The sequence below is a fragment of the Callithrix jacchus genome, chromosome 11, assembly GCF_049354715.1.
Source record: "Callithrix jacchus isolate 240 chromosome 11, calJac240_pri, whole genome shotgun sequence".
NCBI classification, from domain to species: Eukaryota; Metazoa; Chordata; class Mammalia; order Primates; family Cebidae; genus Callithrix; species Callithrix jacchus.
The window spans coordinates 82,534,918-82,553,504 of record NC_133512.1 but is presented as its reverse complement, the minus strand read 5'-3'; the positions used below and the strand labels follow the sequence as shown (position 1 = coordinate 82,553,504).

General features: G+C 38.4%; 1 protein-coding gene across 7 annotated transcripts in view; it reads left to right on the top strand.

Moving 5' to 3' along the window:
- Positions 1–18,587, top strand: part of DOCK4 (dedicator of cytokinesis 4) — a 487,797-nt gene that overhangs the window by 191,365 nt on the left and 277,845 nt on the right. For all 7 annotated transcript variants that reach the window (XM_078343204.1, XM_078343205.1, XM_002751762.7 and 4 more), the window contains exons 2-3: positions 14,463–14,546; positions 18,472–18,512. In XM_078343204.1, the coding sequence (XP_078199330.1) occupies positions 14,463–14,546; positions 18,472–18,512 (125 nt within the window). The remainder of the gene's footprint in view (positions 1–14,462; positions 14,547–18,471; positions 18,513–18,587) is intronic.

The window sequence follows — 18,587 nt, the reverse complement described above, 5'->3', positions numbered from 1 at the left end:
CTCTAAAAACCCCCGAGGAAGAATTTAAAAGTTCATTTATAATTGACAAGTGCTGAGTTGGTAGTGTTCATTTTTATCCTAATTCCCTGATTTGGCTATTACAGTTTCATGAATTTTGCCTTAACTCGTCATTAAATTCTCTATGATAAACAAGCAGCATTTTTTCCCTTAATATCTTTTCATTTTAAAAATAGTCATTAAGAGGAAGCAGAAAGGCTTCATAGAAAATTTATAAAATGGAAATAACAGAGTTTTATGAGTTTCCTAGACAACATGAGCCACATGAATACCAGGTTTTCAAATACCATGTGTAGAATGATGTGAGTGTCCCTATAAGGCCTTTTTAGTCCCAATACTGTGCAAGTCTGAAGAATGGATGACGTGGGTTCGACCCAGATCCCTGAAGATAAGAGTGTTCATTCCCTCAACTCCCATTGGTCAGGTAGCTACTGTGATTTCCATAGAGGTTGGGGTAGGGTGTGGTTGAGAGATTGGTGTTCTCAGTGCAACTGCGTTCCATTGGGGAAAAGGGAAATAATGGAAGAAAGCAAGGTGTGTTCATAATTATCCAGTCTTTCCTGGGGGCTGTGAACATTATGGATGGATCACCAGGTTGTGGCAAAGTTGGGGTGAGGCTTTTCGGGAATCAAGGTTTTTCTAGAAAGCCAGGAGGAGAAACAGTATTGAGGAGGAGTTAGATTGTGTTGGTTTTGTCTCCACATCTGCCAAGACCACTCTACCTCTCCCATACTACACTACCTCTACTGTATATAAATCCTTCCCATCACCCCATTTTCATTATATGTGGAATTATTATTTTAGTTGTTTAATCGATTAAGTTGGCCATTATGAGGTAGCTTCAGCATCTAGTTATTGATTCCAAATAACCAACTTTATAACATTTCCAAAATGTAAATCCTTTGTAAGATGCTCGCTGTAGTTAGTAGTCAGTGTCTTATTTTAAGTAAGATTTTAATACTTAAAATTAGTTAACATAGTTCTTATACAGTATGCTACAGAATTCACAACTTCTGATAGCTTCTGTGAGTCTCAGTAAGTCCTAAGACCTTAGTTAAAAATAAGTGTTATTGTACAAAATGATTAGGAAGTCTAGATTCCTGCCAGAAAACAAAACAAATATATAAAATTTTACCAAAAATTCCTTTACAAGTCACCTGATAATTGCAGTGAAGATAGAAGGGTTTGATTCAAATCAGAAGATGATTACAGTTAATTGTAGGACACATTCAATTTTCCTTGAAAATGTTGGCTGAAACCATTCAAAAGCTATGTCTCACCAAATACCCATATACAAATTATTTAGTTAAGGAAGTAATATTGAAAGAGATCATGCCGTGTATGAAAATTGGACAAAAATGTTAATTTGTTTCATTTTCTGAAATAAGTGATACATTTTCATTTTCTGAAACACTTGAAATTTCACCTAATGTACTGAGTATTCATTTCAAGGATGCCTGTGGTAGTGGTATTAATTCTGTACTTCATATTAAAGAAATCAAGACTAAACTAAGTATATTGTATCCACTTCAAAAAGAACCCATTAAAGGTTTTGATTGCAATTGAAATAATCCAGCTGTGTCTGAATAAACTTGTGAGAAAACATTATGATTAGAAATGGCTAAGGTTGCGAGGCAGAAATTATCAATGAATGTTTTGAGGTATGAAGAAAAACAGTATATTTGCACGGTCTCAAAGTATCTTCTTTTAAGGTACTTGTTACTTAAATGGGCAAAAATAGTAACTGTAGAGTGGAGAATCTGGGCAGACACCACCTTAACCAAATGATCGAGGTTAATGTCACGAGTAATAAAACCTATCACTGTCATATACCTCCTAATGAGATACACCTAGCAGGGCACATCATCACTTCTGTGATATTCATGCCAAAAATGCATATTCTACATTAAATCATGAGGAAACAAACCAAAATTTGGAGATACTCTACAAAATAACTGGCCAATATCCTTAAATTAGCCAAAGTAATGAAAGACAGAGAAAGACTGAGAAACTGTCCACTATGGGAAGAGACTAAGAAAATTTAACAACTAAATGTAACGTGCAAGCCTGAGCAGGACAAAGATGACGTTAGTTGGACAAGTGGTGATATTTGCATATGGACTGTAGAACAGTTAATAGTTTATGCTATGGTTTAAATGTTTTTGTCCCCTCCAATACTTATGTTGAAATGTAATCCTTTTGAACATTCAGGTCTTGCCAAAGAAAGAGTATTAAAAGGTGGGAATTTAAGAAATGATTAGACCATGGGGACTCCTCCTTTGTTAATGGGATTAAAGCCCTATTACAAGAGGCTTCATGCTGTGTTTGGATAGTTTATACTCACATGTTCTTCATCCTTCCACCATGTGAAGATACAGCAGGAAGGCTCTTACCAAATGCTAGTACCTTGATGTTGGACTTGCTAGCTTCCAGAACTGTGAGAATTAAATTTCTTTGTAAATTACCCAGCCTGTGATATTCTGTTATAACAGCACAAAATGGACTAAGACAGTATATTGTTTCAACATTAACTTCCTGGTTTTGTTAAATGTACTATATTTATTTAAGATCTTCACATTTGCTGAAACATATTTAAGAATATATCTTTATTCTATATGTGTTACTTTCTTCTTTTTTTTTTTTCCTGTTCTCAGAAAAGGGTCCTGATCCAGACCCCAAAAGAGCCTTCTTGGTTCTCATGCAAGAAAGAATTCAGGACAAATCCACAAGCAAAGTGAAAGCAAGTTTATTGGAGAAGTAGAGATAAAAGAATGGCTACTCCATAGACAGAGCAGCCCTGAGGGCTGCTAGTTGGCTATTTTTATGGTTATGTCTTGATTATATGCCAAAGGAAGGGTGAATAATTCATGAGTTACCTAGGAAAGGGACAGGCATTTCCCAGAACTGAGGGTTCCTCTGCTTTAGACCATATAGGGTAACTTCCAGATGTTGCCATAACATTTGTACATTGTCATGGTGTTGGTGGGAGTGTTTTAGCATGCTGATGCATTATAACTAGTATATAACAAAGTGAGGCTGACCAGAGGTCAATTTCGTTGCCATTTTGGTTTTGGTGGGTTTTGGCTGACTTATTTACCGCATCCTATTTTATCAGCAAGGTTCTGATGACCTGTATTTTAGTCCTGCCAACCTCCTAACTCATCCTGTGACTAAGAATGCCCAGACTTACTAGGTGGAATGCCACTCAGTAGGTCTCAGCCTTATTTTTCTCAGCCTCTGTTCAAGATGGAGTCACTCTGGTTTGAGTACCTCTGACACTTCTTTCTTCCTTTCTTCCCTTCCTTCTTCCTTTCTTCCTTTTTTTTGAGACAGGATCTCACTCTTTCTCAAGCTGGAGTACAGTGGTGTGATCATAGCTCACTGCAACCTGGAACACCTGGGCTCATGCGATCCTTCCACCTCAGCCTCTTGAATTGCGAATACCACAGGCATACAACACCATGACTGGCTTATTTTTGTAACTTTCTTATAAATCTGAAATTAATTCAAAATTAAAAGTTAAAAAAAGACAGTAGGCTTAATTTTTTTCTGCATAAGAATAGTAGAACTATAAGTGTATCTGTTTGTTGTGTACATTTTAATATCTCTGGCAATATAAAACACGGAGCTGTAGAAAGGAGAACTAGCCTAGAAGTAGACCTCAGCACATTTGAGCCATGGTTTTGAGAATACTTTCGGTAGGAGAGTACATCAGCACTTTAAGCGGGTATGTGTGGGGGCTGAGTACCTATCTTCCAGTTCACTTTTGTGGTATTTGCTGAACAATTAAGAGATCCTTATTTCTAGGTGCTCTGCTGGTTGGAATACTAGTCCCTTCCTTAAAGGTATGTTTGGTCTTGTTGAAGTAACAAAATTCCTACAGATGGTAGAAATTGATAAATTCAATAAAAATTAATAAAATGGATTAAATGCACATAAGTGCTAAATTGAATGATCGAGTGACAGAATCCAAGCACCTGAAGAGTTGTCCATCTGCACACTCTGAACTGTGTTTTGTAGGAACCAAAAAACATAGGAAACTTGTTCCTTCTCATGACTTAATAACTCAGCACCGGAGCAAAGTATTAGCTTCACCATTGTATTTCTAGTGCCTTACACAATACTGGCACATGGAGCATGATCCTTAATTATTGATTAAATTAATGAGTCAACTGCACACTTTGGTGATTTCATTCCATTGTATATTCAACTGACACTTGTTGAGTTCCCACTAGGTGTCATGCATTGTACTGGGTATTGGGAACATAAAGGAGCCCCAAACGTAAAGGAGGTGAGTGAGTGTAATCAGTGTTGGAGGAACATAAATGGGAGTGGTGCAGTGGAATTAGGGTACAGACTAAGCCTTCCTTAAGGAGGATGCTTGCATTGTTTTGAAGACCTGTAAAGGGAACAAAGAGTAAGAGGCCTAGATGTCAAGTAGGGGAGGGGGGGAAGCAATTCCAAAGGCATAAATAAGAGAGGTTCCGTGGGACTGTTGAGTGGGGAGTTGTAAAGGGTGAGATTGGAAAAGTATGCAGGAGCTAGATTTTGAAAGAACTTTGGATGTTGTTCCTCTTTTTCTCCATTGAACTGTTCACTGGCTCCCCTATCTCTTTGAGAAATGGTTTTTGACTAGGCATCAATGGCCAGAAGCCAGTAAAAGTTAGTATTTGTTCAAAATGGGAAAAAGGCTTAGTCATCAGAGCAAAAGGGTAAGTAAGTATAGAAATTTAGAGTTTGATTCTTCCAATGGGAGTGTAAGGCAATTTGTAGGTAATAATATAGCAGACCTCTTAACAAGTCAACACTGGGATGGGAGTCAAAATCCACATTGGAAAAAGGAATACCTATGAAGGAAAACCAGAAAAATAAATGCTTAGTTGTATGAGGAAGATGAGTGACTGACACTGAGCCAGGACTGAATCTTACGCTGGAGAGAGCATTCAAAGAGGCTGCAAAAATAAGCAGGACACATTAAAGCCGTGTGTGTGGGGGCTGGGTCCCTGTCTTCCTGTTCACTTTTGTGAGACGTGCCAACTTTTTGGTGACTTTTGGGATATTGGGCTGGCCTGCTGAGTCACTCTGGTGCAGGGTGGGGATGGCAGTGATATTTGGATGTCCCACTTCAATTCTACTGTGTTATATGTTTTGAGACTTTGAGTATTTAGTATTCAAAGAGATAAATCAGGAAAAAAAAGGAACAGGGGGCTATAACATTCTTTTTCTCTTCCTCTATAGAAAAAATCTAGAAGTAACAAACAAAAAGTTAGCAAACTTTATCCCGTATGTTAAATAATCTTAGTTCTTAATCTGAAATCGTATTATTTGAATATTAGCCATCTCACATTGGAAAAGGTGATTTTTTGTTTATTTTTACCAGCTATTGGTGGTGGATTAAATACATTTGATTAGAAAGTGATATTTTATTAAAACAGTTTTTCGTTAGGATTGGGGAAAAGCAGTTGCCTTCTGTAACTTCATTCTCCATTGTGACATGAAGACTGTATTGGAATTTTTTCCTGACTGGTGCTGTCTATTGTCCCTTGCACAAATAATCCTATTGTGCAGAGTGAATGGTAAAAGCTGCATCTGCCTCCCTTCCTAACTCTGCCTTAGCGTTTTTGGAAAATCCCTCTTAACTCCATTACTTTCCTTATCAGTCTCATTGCCAAAGATTTTTTTTTTTTTTTTTTTTTTTTGCTGCTTTATCAGAAAAAGCAGTAGTGTCAGCTTTTTTTCCTTGAGGTGCTTAAGCCTGGATCTTTCTAAGTTTAACTAAGTAATGATTTCCAAGAAATTGTAATAACAGAATAGAGAAAGGGTTTTTATTTACTATTGTAAATGGAAGGCTTATTTTGGCTTTTAAATCTATGGCAGATTCAGATCCTGCTTCCAAATTTCCGGTTAACAATTAGGATGAAAAGATATTATCTCATATTTGCTTATAAATTGAGTTCTCATATATTTGTTTGATCCTTGTGACATCCTGTGAGGTGGGCCAGGCAGGTAGTATCATCCTGGGCTAGCAAATGGAAGGACCAATGGTTCATGGGTGGTGGAGCTAAATCCCAGGCCTCCATCTAATTCACATTGTCTCCCTTTCCTAAGTGCTAGGAGGCTTTTGAAATAATTGTTTGAGCTTTGTCTATTCTAGGATGCTCCTTTTGGCTGGCAGCTGGCCAAAATTATAACCTTTTCTATCACATTAAGTTGTTTTTAAAAGTATGGATAGGTGGATGCAATAACTAGCTTACAATTTTATTTTTTTGACCTTCAGTTCTTCTTGTAGCCACTTAGGAAAGGACCTTAGCATCTGTGACATGAAATCCAAGGTAAAGAATCTGTTTATGACCCTTTGGAGAATAAAACTGGTTCATTTATTGCCACGGTGACAATGTCTTCAAATAAATCTGAATGTGGAAAAATTCCCTCCTGATATCGCTAATTCTGTCCTTGTTTGCCTCTTTCCTTTTCTTTTTCTCTATCTATAAAATGAGTATTGAAATGTCTGTGTCATAGAAGGTTAGAACTAACACAGGGAAAACGTAGCAAAATCCTTAAGATAAAATAGTAATGCTATCATATTATTTTTTCTTCTCCCTTAAAAAGAGGACTTTAAACAAATTGGGCAAGAAGTAAATTCTGAATGGGGAGTGCTCGAAAGCTTGTAAGAGGCTGAGCCCTTCAGGAAGCACACCCTGAGATGGAGATTGGCTCGCAGGGTATTTATCAGGAAGTACTCTTGGGGTTCACTCTAGTGCTGTGGTGGGAAGGAAGCAGGACTTGGCAGAGAGGGAGAAGTTATCTGTGATGCAGGCCTAGTGACAGTCTTAGTCACTTAAGGTGGAATGGCCGTGCAGAGTTATACCAAGTTGTAGTGCCAAGGTCCAGCCTTCACTGGATGTAAGCCACACTGGGAAATAGCCCCAACCTTGGGGAAAACAGTTCTCTTCAGCTGAAACCATTCTAGAGAGAGCTAGGGTTCGAGGACTATCTGTCTCAGCACTCCCTGCCATAGGGAGAGTCACTGATTTCCAAAGAAGGATCTGGGAGGTGCATCACAGCACATACCACCACGCTTTGCCTTGGCGTTTGAGCATGATGAAGTTCTGCAATCCCTGGAAGAACTCTCCTCTTAGTCAAAGGCAGCAATATATTTTCAGGTGGTACTTATAATATGTCAGTAACAATTATATACCTTTCATTCAATATGCTTCTGATTTTTCAAAGTTACACAGGCCAGAAAGGAGTTGTGTTGCATGTCTCAAAGGCTGACTATATGATAACTGGCCTAAGAATGCAGTCCTGTTTGTGAATGTGCATATATTTGTGCCTCTTAGGTGAGCCTGCAAGGTGTGTGAGGCCTGTGGGCACAAGGTATTCCCAGCTGAAGGTAGACCCAAACATGTGGCAGGTCTGAGGACCAGAAGGTGAAGCAGAGCATTTCTTTATTCTTCCCAGCAAGTTCATTTTCACCATAGAGCAGTATCCGGGAGATTGTCTCCACATAGTCCCACTATGACACAAGTAGCCACCTGGGAATTCCTTGCAGTTAGGAATAACCAGCTTGCTCCTAACCTCATCTTGTGGAGGGAAAAGACAGAAAGGAATAAAGAAGAAAAACAGTTCTATCCTATACTTTCAAAGTGATAGTACCAAGAGTAATCTCCAAATGACTTCTGTCTTCCTCCAGCCCTGTCTCAGACAGCTACAAAAAAGGGAAATACCTTGAAATAGACTACTAATATGGTTTTTTCCACCACATTTTATCTTTCCCTATAGTGGGGTTTGTACACATGTAGAAGAAGTGACCCCTTTTCCTTTTCCATCATAGTTCACCATTTCATGAATTAAAGTACCTAAGAAAAAGTTAGTTCTCCTTGGCCAGGCTCATGCCTGTAATCCCAGTACTTTTGGAAGCCAAGGCGGGCATGTTGTTTGACACCAGCCTGGGCAACATGACAAAACACCATCTCTTCAAAAAAAATATGAACATTAGCCAGGCATGGTGGCACACACTTGTAGTCTGAGCTACTGGGGAGGCTGAGGTGGGAAGATGGCTTGAGCCTGGGTGGTAGAGGCTGCAGTGAGCCAAGATTGCGCCACTGCACTCTGGCCTGGGCGACGATGAGTCTCAAAGAAATAGAAAAAAATTTTTAAAAAGAATTTAGTTCTCCTTTGTCCCTTTCCTTTTTCTCTGTTTTCTCTTTTCTAGGTTCTTGAGAAATTCTACCCCTTTCTTTCTTTTCCATTTGTGAGCCCCTCCAAATGATCCTTATAAAAGCTGATAAACCTTAATGGACACTTCCATGACATGCCAGAGCTGAATGTGGAAATGAACATGGATGTAGGAAGGAACCAGTTGGAAATGTCCTCTGAGGATGTGACATCAAATTCCTTTAGAATGTCTACAACACCAATGCCTGCTCTATTATTGCCTTCTGATGGGGACTACTGTGTTTTCAGCACCAGTGTACCATATTTTACAACCACTCATATCAAATTTTATATTTAATTTCTGGTGCAGTCAGTTCATTTTTGCTGTGAAAAACAGCAGTTTCCTTTTGCCATGAAATAGGATTCTGTGGGCTAGCCTCAGAACTTGGGAAGATAGCTTTGTGTGTTCTGTGTTGTAAGCAGTTGGCTCATAAGTGACCTTTTAGGCCACAACCTGTTCATGAGTTGGAGATCCTTTTAGCAGAAAGATGAAGCTGAAATCCGACTTGAAGAGAGAAGTTTTCCTTCCTTTCTATCACAGAAGACAAAGCGTTTTTCATCATTTCTTTCCTGATTATGTGCCATTCATCTAGATGGTCAGCCTGTAAAGGGCAAGGACAACATGTGCTGGGCTCGAATTGACCTGTGCCAAGTACAATCATTTTGAATATTATTTTCACAAAGATGAGGAAGCATATGTTTTTGTCTGTGGCCTGGAGCTACGTAATTGACTTATAATAGTTTCCTTCCTTCCTTCCTTCCTTCCTTCCTTCCTTCCTTCCTTCCTTCCTTCCTTCCTTCCTTCCTTCCTTCCTTCTTTCCTTCTTCTTTTTTTTTTTTTTTTTTTTTTTTTTGAGATAGAGTCTTACTCTGTCACCCAGGCTGGAGTGCAGTGGTGCAATCTTGGCTGACTGCAGCCTCCGCCTCCCTGGTTCAAGCAGTTCTCCTGCCTCAGCCTCCCAAATAGCTGCGATTACAGGCATGCGCCACCACGCCCTGCTAATTTTTGTATTTTTAGTAGAGACAGGGTTTCACCGTGTTGGCCAGGCTGGTCTCGAACACTTGACTTCAAGTGATCTGCCTGACTTGGCCTCCCAAAGTGCTGACATTACAGGTGTGAGCCATCATGCCCAGCCAGGAATTCTTAATACTTTGTTTTGATTTTAAATTTTAAAAGTCATGGGCTCCTGTGATTGCATTTCTTTGTATTCAGTTTAAGTTTTAAAATGTGCATTGGTTCTTGGCATGAGCAAATAGCATCATTGAAACTAAGAAATGAGTCCCCATTTCACTGCATCTTTTGCCTTCGTTTAATCTTCCTCATAGAAAGTTAGGAGTTGTGTCTGAGACTTCCTCACGGCTATTCAATTCTTAAACTGTCAATAGGTACTAACTGATGTCATCATATGAAGGAATGACACTGATAGTAATAACAGGCAGTTGGTTAGAATAGCCTTTTTAAACGATTATGCTATAAATTTAGTGTTTTCAGCTGACAGATTTTTTTTTAAGGACTTAGCCATAAACTGGGTTTCTATACATATAAACTGGGTTTATTAATCGAAGTAAGTTTTTACATAGTAGCAAATGGGCAGAGATGAACACACCACCATAGAAGTAGTTTTTATCTGCAGTTTAAAATTGTGCTCTCAGGGCCTGTATAACTAAAATAATAGTACTGAATATTTATATTCCCAGCTTTACCAAGGGTTCATTCGCTATGATTGTTTTCTGTAGTTACTAAAGATCCATTTATAAGAAACTGTTCAATTTATAAGAAAAACAAGAAAAGGAAATTGAGGGATCAAAGCACTGTGTAGTCATCTTTGGTAAACCTTGATATTATTTGGGGGAAAATGCCCCTGGGGAGTTACAATGAGTAAACTTTTGTATAAAGAGGTAGCTACTTTATAATAACTGGTGACAATGCATTTTCAAGTATAGGTATGTTTCATACAGAAACACTTGGAGAAATTTAAAGGGATTTAATTGAAAGGTTGTTTCCAAATGGAATTTGAAAATAGCATACGCTTTAAGTGCATTTGATGGGATGGCAAATTGAGGCTTCATTAATATATACATGGTGTTAGGATGTCTGCTTTGCTAAACTAGTTTTTCTTAGTTTATAATACATTATATGCTACCACCGAGAAACATGAATGAGCCGTGTTTTCAAATCCTTCATTCTTTGCCTAGAACTACCTTTCTCTTTCCCCTTTCTTGTTCATAACCTGAAGCCTAAATATTTTTCCTGAGTATAGTGTCCATTCATCTACTCATTAGTACACAGTAAGGTGGAATTAACTTGTCTAACTCAATGACAGAGAGTTACCTGCCATTTTAGAAGATAAAGATTAAAGTCATTCCTTGAGCTACATCCTGAAAAGTATTCCTCTCCAATATGATCTGAGGTTTAAAACTTATTCCTTAGATACTTTTAGTTATGAGAGGTGTCCCTGAGGTTGTCTGAATCCATAAAAGCCTAGGCACCATTTCTTACTGGCTTCATTCATTCCTTCATTCATTCATTCCATGTGTTTGTTAGTACTCCATTCTTGTACTCAGAGCTCATGCTGGCCCTTGAAAGATGAATGAGAACGTTTCTCTTCTCAAGTAGAAAGACACAGATAGACAAAGTGCTTATATTATTATGTGATGCCTTACTACATTTGAGGTGTGGTCACAGTGCCCTAGGAACACCAATGAGGGAGTAATTGTATTCAGTGTGAACCCAGGGATGAAGAAAGGGAAGGAGTAGCGTCAGGAAATCTAAAGTCCTAACCTTGGAGTTAAGCCTTAAATTAAAGCTGCTTTGCAGTTCCCAGTGTAGGAGTGAGGAAGGCAGCCCCCAAAAAAGGGAATAATCAGTGCAAATATAACCTGAGGAATGGACCAAGTAAAGAGCAATCAGGCTTTTATCTTCTTAGCATACTCAGCAAGATGTGTAGGATTCCAAGAAAACCTTGGATGACTTTTTCTCCTAAGACATATACAATGGGAACTGATATAAATATGCTTGTACTTAACACTGCTTGGAGTGCTGTGTGTAATAAAAACTTTTGTCTTTAACCCAGGGGGAAAAAAAAAGGGAATAATCGATGTAAAAGCATTGAGGTCTGCAAGAGAAAGCTTGATGAGAAATTGAGTATGGCTGAGCACAGGACGGTATGTGGAGAGGTGGGTTGGGTGTGAGCCTAGAAAAGTAGGAGAGCAGTTGATAAGGGCCTCATATGAGATGCCGAGAGCTGGCTGTCTCTTCTGCATTATCAGATGGCTGTTGCAGGTGTGGACAAGTGTCCACTTGATCACAGGCAGTGATTACATAGACTAGGCTGATTTGGGGACAGAGTTCTTTGGAAAGTACTATGCCATGTCACTGCTGAGCTGAAAGTCCTCTTGCAGACTCAGAATTTGGGGCTGGCAGGGGAATTTCAGTTCATTTATCTAGCTCCTTTGTTTTATAGAAGAGCCATCTGAAGACCAATGAGATTAGGGAACTTATTTGCTTTCCTTTAATATTTATTGCATATTATATAGCTGAACAGTCAAATCAGAACTCACCCACATAGACTATTTGGATAAGAAATGAGATAATACATGGTTATGACTCAGATAAGCTGTCATTCCAGTTTTAAACAACTCCTATGAATGAATGAGTTTTCCCAAGTAATACAGTTTTTGATTCTTAGAATTTTAAGCACACTTTTAAAAATAGTATTCCCAATAATAAAAGAACCTGACTATTGAAGACCAGAGAGTTTAACAGTAATGGCCACACCACTCCCTCATTCACTCACCCAGTGATTATTTACAGTGAGGTTGTGGAGATTCTGAGAGGTTAATATCCTGATCAAGGTCACACAGGTAATAAGTGATAAGATTGGAATTCAAATCCACGTGTCAAAATGCCAGGCTTGATACCATTTTCCTATACTTGAGAATCTTAAGGATGGAACTCTGGATCACACCAACACTCAAGAGGAGGGCTAAGAAAGAAGGTCTGGGAAAGAAGGCTGGCGGGTGTGACAGAAGCAGTAGAAAATTCAAGAGAGGATAGGGCCAGGCTCAGTGGCTCACACCTGTAATCCCAGCACATTGGGAGGCTGAGGCGGGTGAATCATGAGATTAAGAGTTTGAGACCAACCTGGCCAACATAATGAAACCCTCTGTCTACTAAAAATACAAAAAAATTAGTTTAGTGCGGTGGCAGGCACCTGTAATTCCAGCTACTCAGGAGGCTGAGGCAGGAGAATTGCTTGAACCCAGGGGGCGTAGGTTGCAGTGAGCCGAGATCACGCCACTGCACTCCAGCCTGGGCAACAGTGCGAGACTCCATCTCAAAAAAAAAAAAAAAAAAAAGAGAGAGAGAGAATAGACTCCCAGAAAGCAATATGAATGTGTCCACATTGAGGGGACTGGAGAGCTTAGTAAAGCAGTTTCAAAACACAGTGAAGCCTGGATTGCAGGGGCCGAGGAAGGTAAAGAAATGAAATCTGTTAGCAGTAGTACTACTGTGTTCAAGAAGGTGATGAGGAAAGAGAGGAGAACCGGAAGTGAGGGAGGCAGCCCTGGGTACACAAGGGTGTTCCTGAGTGGTAGGAAGAGCTGTATACAGAACTGTGTTGGGAAGTCCATGCACCAAGACTTCCAAAAGAAGCATCAGTAGTGCAGAGTTTGGGAAGGCAATTCAGAGTGTAAGTTTGTCTTGAAGTCTTCTAAATTGCAGCCAATCTACTGTTGGTTCAGTTGCTGATCCCTTGTAAGAAGAGGTCTCTGAAAGTTACATGAAGTAATCTGTCAAGACATAGCTCCTTGATTATTTTGCCAGCAAAAAGCTTCTTGAATGTCATTATGAGGTATTCACAGTTATAATTAGAAAATGATATCATAAATTAGTGCTTATGTTCTTAATTGGTTTCTATCTATATAGTTATTTTGTTCTATCTCATAATTTTGGGTTGTGTTTTCTGTCCTGTGTTTTGACCTCTACTGTTAATTTTGTTTTGAGATTATAATTTTGTTTTTGAGCTTTGAGACTTCTCTAAAAGCTCATTACTTATTGGCATGTTTTCATTTTTGACAGATTTGTGTGTTCCTTTAGGTTTTTAAAATAATACATTCCAAACAGTAGCAATAACTTACTTTTGAGGATTGGGTTATATCTAAATCTCACTCTGAAGCAAAATTATAAGTTTCTCTCCTAAAATTTTGGCCTTTTAAGAACCATTTTCTTTTGAGGTGAATTGTTAGTTGATTTCAGTGTACATAATATTCCATAGGAGATGTCTTCACTCTTTTTGTGTGTTGAAATGCATGTTCTTTATTTCTCCATCTTTGCCTCTTTTCTGACTCAAGCTTTACTTACTATTCAGGGAAGAATCACTGAGCTTTCTTCTCTCTATAAGTCCTGGAGTTGCTAGGAAAGGACTATGCATACTTTTTCTCTATGGGTATAACATCCTAGTCCTGTCCTGCCATGCAAAATGTTTCAGAAACCAATTAATCTAAACCATTAATCTATAATTAATTGTGATCCCTCCCCATTCCAAGTGGTATGAGAGCTAGGACATGTGGGAATGGTTGTGGTGGCTGTGTGTTTAGGCATGTGGGAGGGCCCCGCTATTACTAAGTAAAATGTCTCTGTTGATTACTGCATAAGAAGACTGCTTTTATGCACCACATACTATGCTAGGCTCTGGGCACATAATGGTAAGCAAATGGATGCAGCCCCTTCTCTTGAGAATCTTATAGTTTATGGAAAAGAAATCTACTTCAAATAATATAGCAGAAAGGTAAACCAAACTTAATAACAAGCAGGAAATATAATCCTCATTTATTATTGAACACATATTTATTAACCACCATGGCCTGGCATTTGGATGGGGGAGTGAAGAGAGCAGTGAACAAGAGGGTCATAGTCCTTTAAGCTCTCAGGCAATACCTTTGTTCATATCTGTTATTAGGTAATAGCACTGATATATTGTATATTATTTTAATAAATTTCATGTCTTTGAAATGCGTATTTATAATACTTAATTTGACCAAGAAGTTGGCAAAGTATATAAATGTAATAATTTTCTTAAAAAGTATAAAATTAAAATATGACAAAGGATTCTAGCTATCAAATTATACTTCATATTTATATTAATTTTTCCTAGTCAATAACATTTAATAATAACCTGTAATGGACATGATTGCCTTCATATATTCTGTATCATTTTTTACAGTTATTGCCAGTTTCCGAGGAACCGTTCCATATGGCCTGTCATTGGAAATTGGAGATACAGTTCAGATCCTGGAGAAGTGTGATGGTGAGTAGCCTTGTGGCAATCACTTGAGATTGTATGAAGAACTTCCTCAACATACAACTGTTTGTAAAGTCTACAAATGTTGTCCATACCACTAATAATCTCTGGAATTTTTCCAATGGTCACAGCAAGTCATTTTTGACAAAATTGTTCCCTGCATTTTCGGGTATCAATGAGAGGGTATCATTGCCTATTTTTAAACTGATTATAATGTTATTTCCTTAAAGTCGCTAGACACGAACAGAGAAAGCAGTTGAAGCTATCGTATCTAAGGTAGTTCTTGACTCAGTGCCAAACTAGAAGGTTTTTCTCAGGATCCTCAGGATCTAGTAGATGCCCCAGGACAGGAAGAAGCAGAGCCGCAGAGCAGACAAGGCTTACTTAGGCTGAGTAACCAGATGCCTCTGGAGGGCTCTTGCCCAGGCCAACTCTGCTCTCCACCTATAGTTTCTTCCCCTCCAACTTGGAATAAAAGTATTGAATGCACTTGAGTAATATTAGTGGAATATATTGTCTGACCTTGTATGATTATTAATTTATATGGTAGATAACTCATTAAAGATACCTAATAGTTCCCAAATGTTTCCATTCCTGATCCATGAAACATTCTTAAATGCTAGTCCTTAAAAAGATTTCTGATCAAATGACTACTTTTTTTGTTTTTTTCTCTGAGACAGGGTCTCCCTTTGTCACCCAAGTTGGAGTGCAGTGGTGTGATCATGGCTCACTGAAGCCTTGACCTCCTGGGTTCAGGAGATCCTCCTGCCTCAGTCTCCCAAGTAGCTAAAACCACCAGGACACTCCAATGTGCCTGGCTAATTTTTTTTTTTTTAATTTTCTGTAGAGATGGAGTCTCACCATATTACCCATCCTGGTCTCAAACTCTTGGCCTCAAGTGATCCTTTCACCTTGGCCTTCCAAAGGTGAAAATTCCAAAGTCAGATTTCAGGCATAAGCCACTACACCCAGCATTCCTTTCTTTCCTTCCTTCCTTCCTTCCTTCCTTCCTTCCTTCCTTCCTTCCTTCCTTCCTTCCTTCCTTCCTTCCTTCCTTCCTTCCTTTTTTCCTTCCCTCCCTCCCTCCCTCCCTCCCCCCCTCCCTCCCTCCCTCCTTCCTTTTTTTTTTTTTTGAGATGGAATCTTGCTCTGTTGCCCAGGCTGGAGTGTAGTGGTGTACTCTCAGCTCATTGCAACCTCCACCTCCCAGGTTCAAGCGATTCTCCTGCCTCAGCCTCCCAAGTAGCTGGGATTACAGGCATGTGCCACCAAGCCCTGCTAATTTTTTGTATTTTTAGTAAAGACTAGGTTTCAGCATGTTGGCCAGGCTGGTCTCAAACTCCTGACCTCAGGTAATCCACCTGCTTCAGCCTCCCAAAGTGCTGAGATTAGAGGCGTGAGCCACTGTGCCCGGCCACACAGCTTTTCTTGTTAACAAAATGACTACATTTTAAATCCCTGTTAGTATATCCAGAAATACCCATGTTTTTTCTCTTAAAAGGTTTTCCTTACTAGGATTTTATATTATGATGACATTCTATCATATCAAGGCTTATTATAGATTAAACTGTATTATTCCAAACAGAACTACATTTAGTTAGAGCCTGGTATTAGATGGTGGTCATATTGGAATGTTTATTTTTTCTACTGTGATTGATGCCTTAAAAAATATAAGATTTTCTATGTTATTACCAGATATATTTTGACTGTTCCTACTTTGTATACAAATAAATATAAAATTTATTTTGAATTGGTGTATGAAACTGGGCTCCATAACTGATAGGAGCTATTTTGTAATCTAGAACTTTTTCTGTATAGTATAAGTGGGCAGAGACCTCTCTATGATATTTTTGCAGTTCTCAAAAAGTTTTGGATTTTGTTAGAATAATTATTTATGAATGGATGTATTTCTTGGATTTGTCTTAATGGAAGCTGATAAACCCTGAGATATAGAGATTCTGATTTTCAATTCATTCTGCTCTCTTCAGACTGATTTTAAAACTATTAGGGATGATATTTTACAATATATGTTTTTAAAAAAATGTATTAGGAAGAAAAATGTTTAAATACAAAGCTCAAATAGTTGTTTTATATTAAAATGTTGGCTAAAATTTAATTATTCAAAAAATTTTATTAGCTATAACATTTACTACATAGTATAATAATTTTTGCCAATAAGCAAAATGGTCTTTACACTTGAAAAAATATAACATATGTCCTGATTGTTTTTAACTATTAAAAGACATGTAAGGTTAGTGCTGCAAAATTGATTAGGAATTGCTGGGAGCTTAAATCCAGTAATCCTTGAGCCTGTTTACTGGCAAGGGATGCGACCTAAGACCCCCCAGTGGATACCTGCAACCTTGGATAATACTGAATCTTAGATCCTACGTTTTCGTTTTATCCTGTACATGTGATAAGGTTTAATTATTAAACTAGGCACAGTTGACAATAACTAATAATGAAATAGAATAATTGTAACAATATTCTGTTCACAGTTTCGTGAATAGAAGATTAATTCTTAATTAAATCTTAGCAACCTCAACATATGATTTTTTCTTTCCCTATTAAATTCAAGAACTTTTACCTTTTCACTTAAAGAAAGCACTTTATGGCTTCTCTTTGGCACATCCCAGTTGCCAGCATTACTAGTCTTGTGCTTTGGAGCCATGATTAAGTAAAATAAGGGTGACTTCAACACAAGGACTTTGAAACTGTGATCCTCAATCTGATAACCAAGAGGGCTACTAAATAACTAATGGGTGGGTAGCATTGACAGTGTGGATATGCTGAACAAAAGGATGATTCATGTCCTGGGCGGAACAGAGCAGGCAGGCGCAGGATTTCATCATGGCATGCAGTTTAAACGTTATGAATTGTTTATTTCTGGAATTTTCCATGTAGCATTTTTGCACTCTGGTTGACCATGAGCAACTGGAACTGGACAGTGAAACCACAGATAGGAAGGGAATACTGTGATAGGCATTCTACAGAATAAAAATTACGCTGAGCTCTTGATCAGCCATTATGCTGATGAAAATGTGCCAGTTAATTCCGGCAGTGAATGAGGGCTTTACTCTTCATACTATATGAGACTGATCGTAACCCAAGACAATGGGCTTACGGATGTGCAAATTCACTATGTGACTGATTGACCAGGTACTATTATTTGGTGGCAGAGTCTGGGCTTTGTAGTCAGGCAAGTGGAATTTGGAAATGTATGAAATCTTGTGCAGATTCTTAACTTGCCAGACATAATGTGGTCTTCTATAAATTGGGACTAAATGGTACTCAGAGAGGTCAAGTAACTTGGACAACATGAAATAGACAATAAGAAACAAAGCCAGAATTGAAGCTCGGTGCTCTGATATTAAAACCTTTATTTACATTATTTATGATTCTACCATTTATGTAAAATTTGATACAGTTTTTCTTTTTTTTTTTGAGACGGAGTTTCGCTCTTGTTACCTAGGCTGGAGTGCAATGGCGCGATCTCGGCTCACTGCAACCTCCGCCTCCTGGGTTCAGGCAATTCTCCTGCCTCAGCCTCCTGAGTAGCTGGGATTACAGGCACGCGCCACCATGCCCAGCTAATTTTTTGTATTTTTGGTAGAGACGGGGTTTCACCATTTTGACCAGGATGGTCTCGATCTCTTGACCTCGTGATCCACCCGCCTCGGCCTCCCAAAGTGCTGGGATTACAGGCGTGAGCCACCGCACCCGGCCTTTGATAGTTTTTAAAAAATGGTTTTATTAATAGAATGCTAATGTGTGGTCACTTGAGCTATTGTCTAGCCAATACTTACCATATGTATCTACAGAATATTTACATGTATGGTAAAATTCCATCGGCAAAGAACAGACTGATTTGTTATTTCTTTAAAATACTACAATGGTTTATCAAAATATGACCATGATTATTTTTCCACAGGCTGGTACAGAGGATTTGCCTTAAAAAACCCAAATATCAAGGTAAAAATTGTTATTTCTAACTATAATTATGAAATTCATTAAGAAAGATAGTTATTTAAGTTATTTCTTTATACA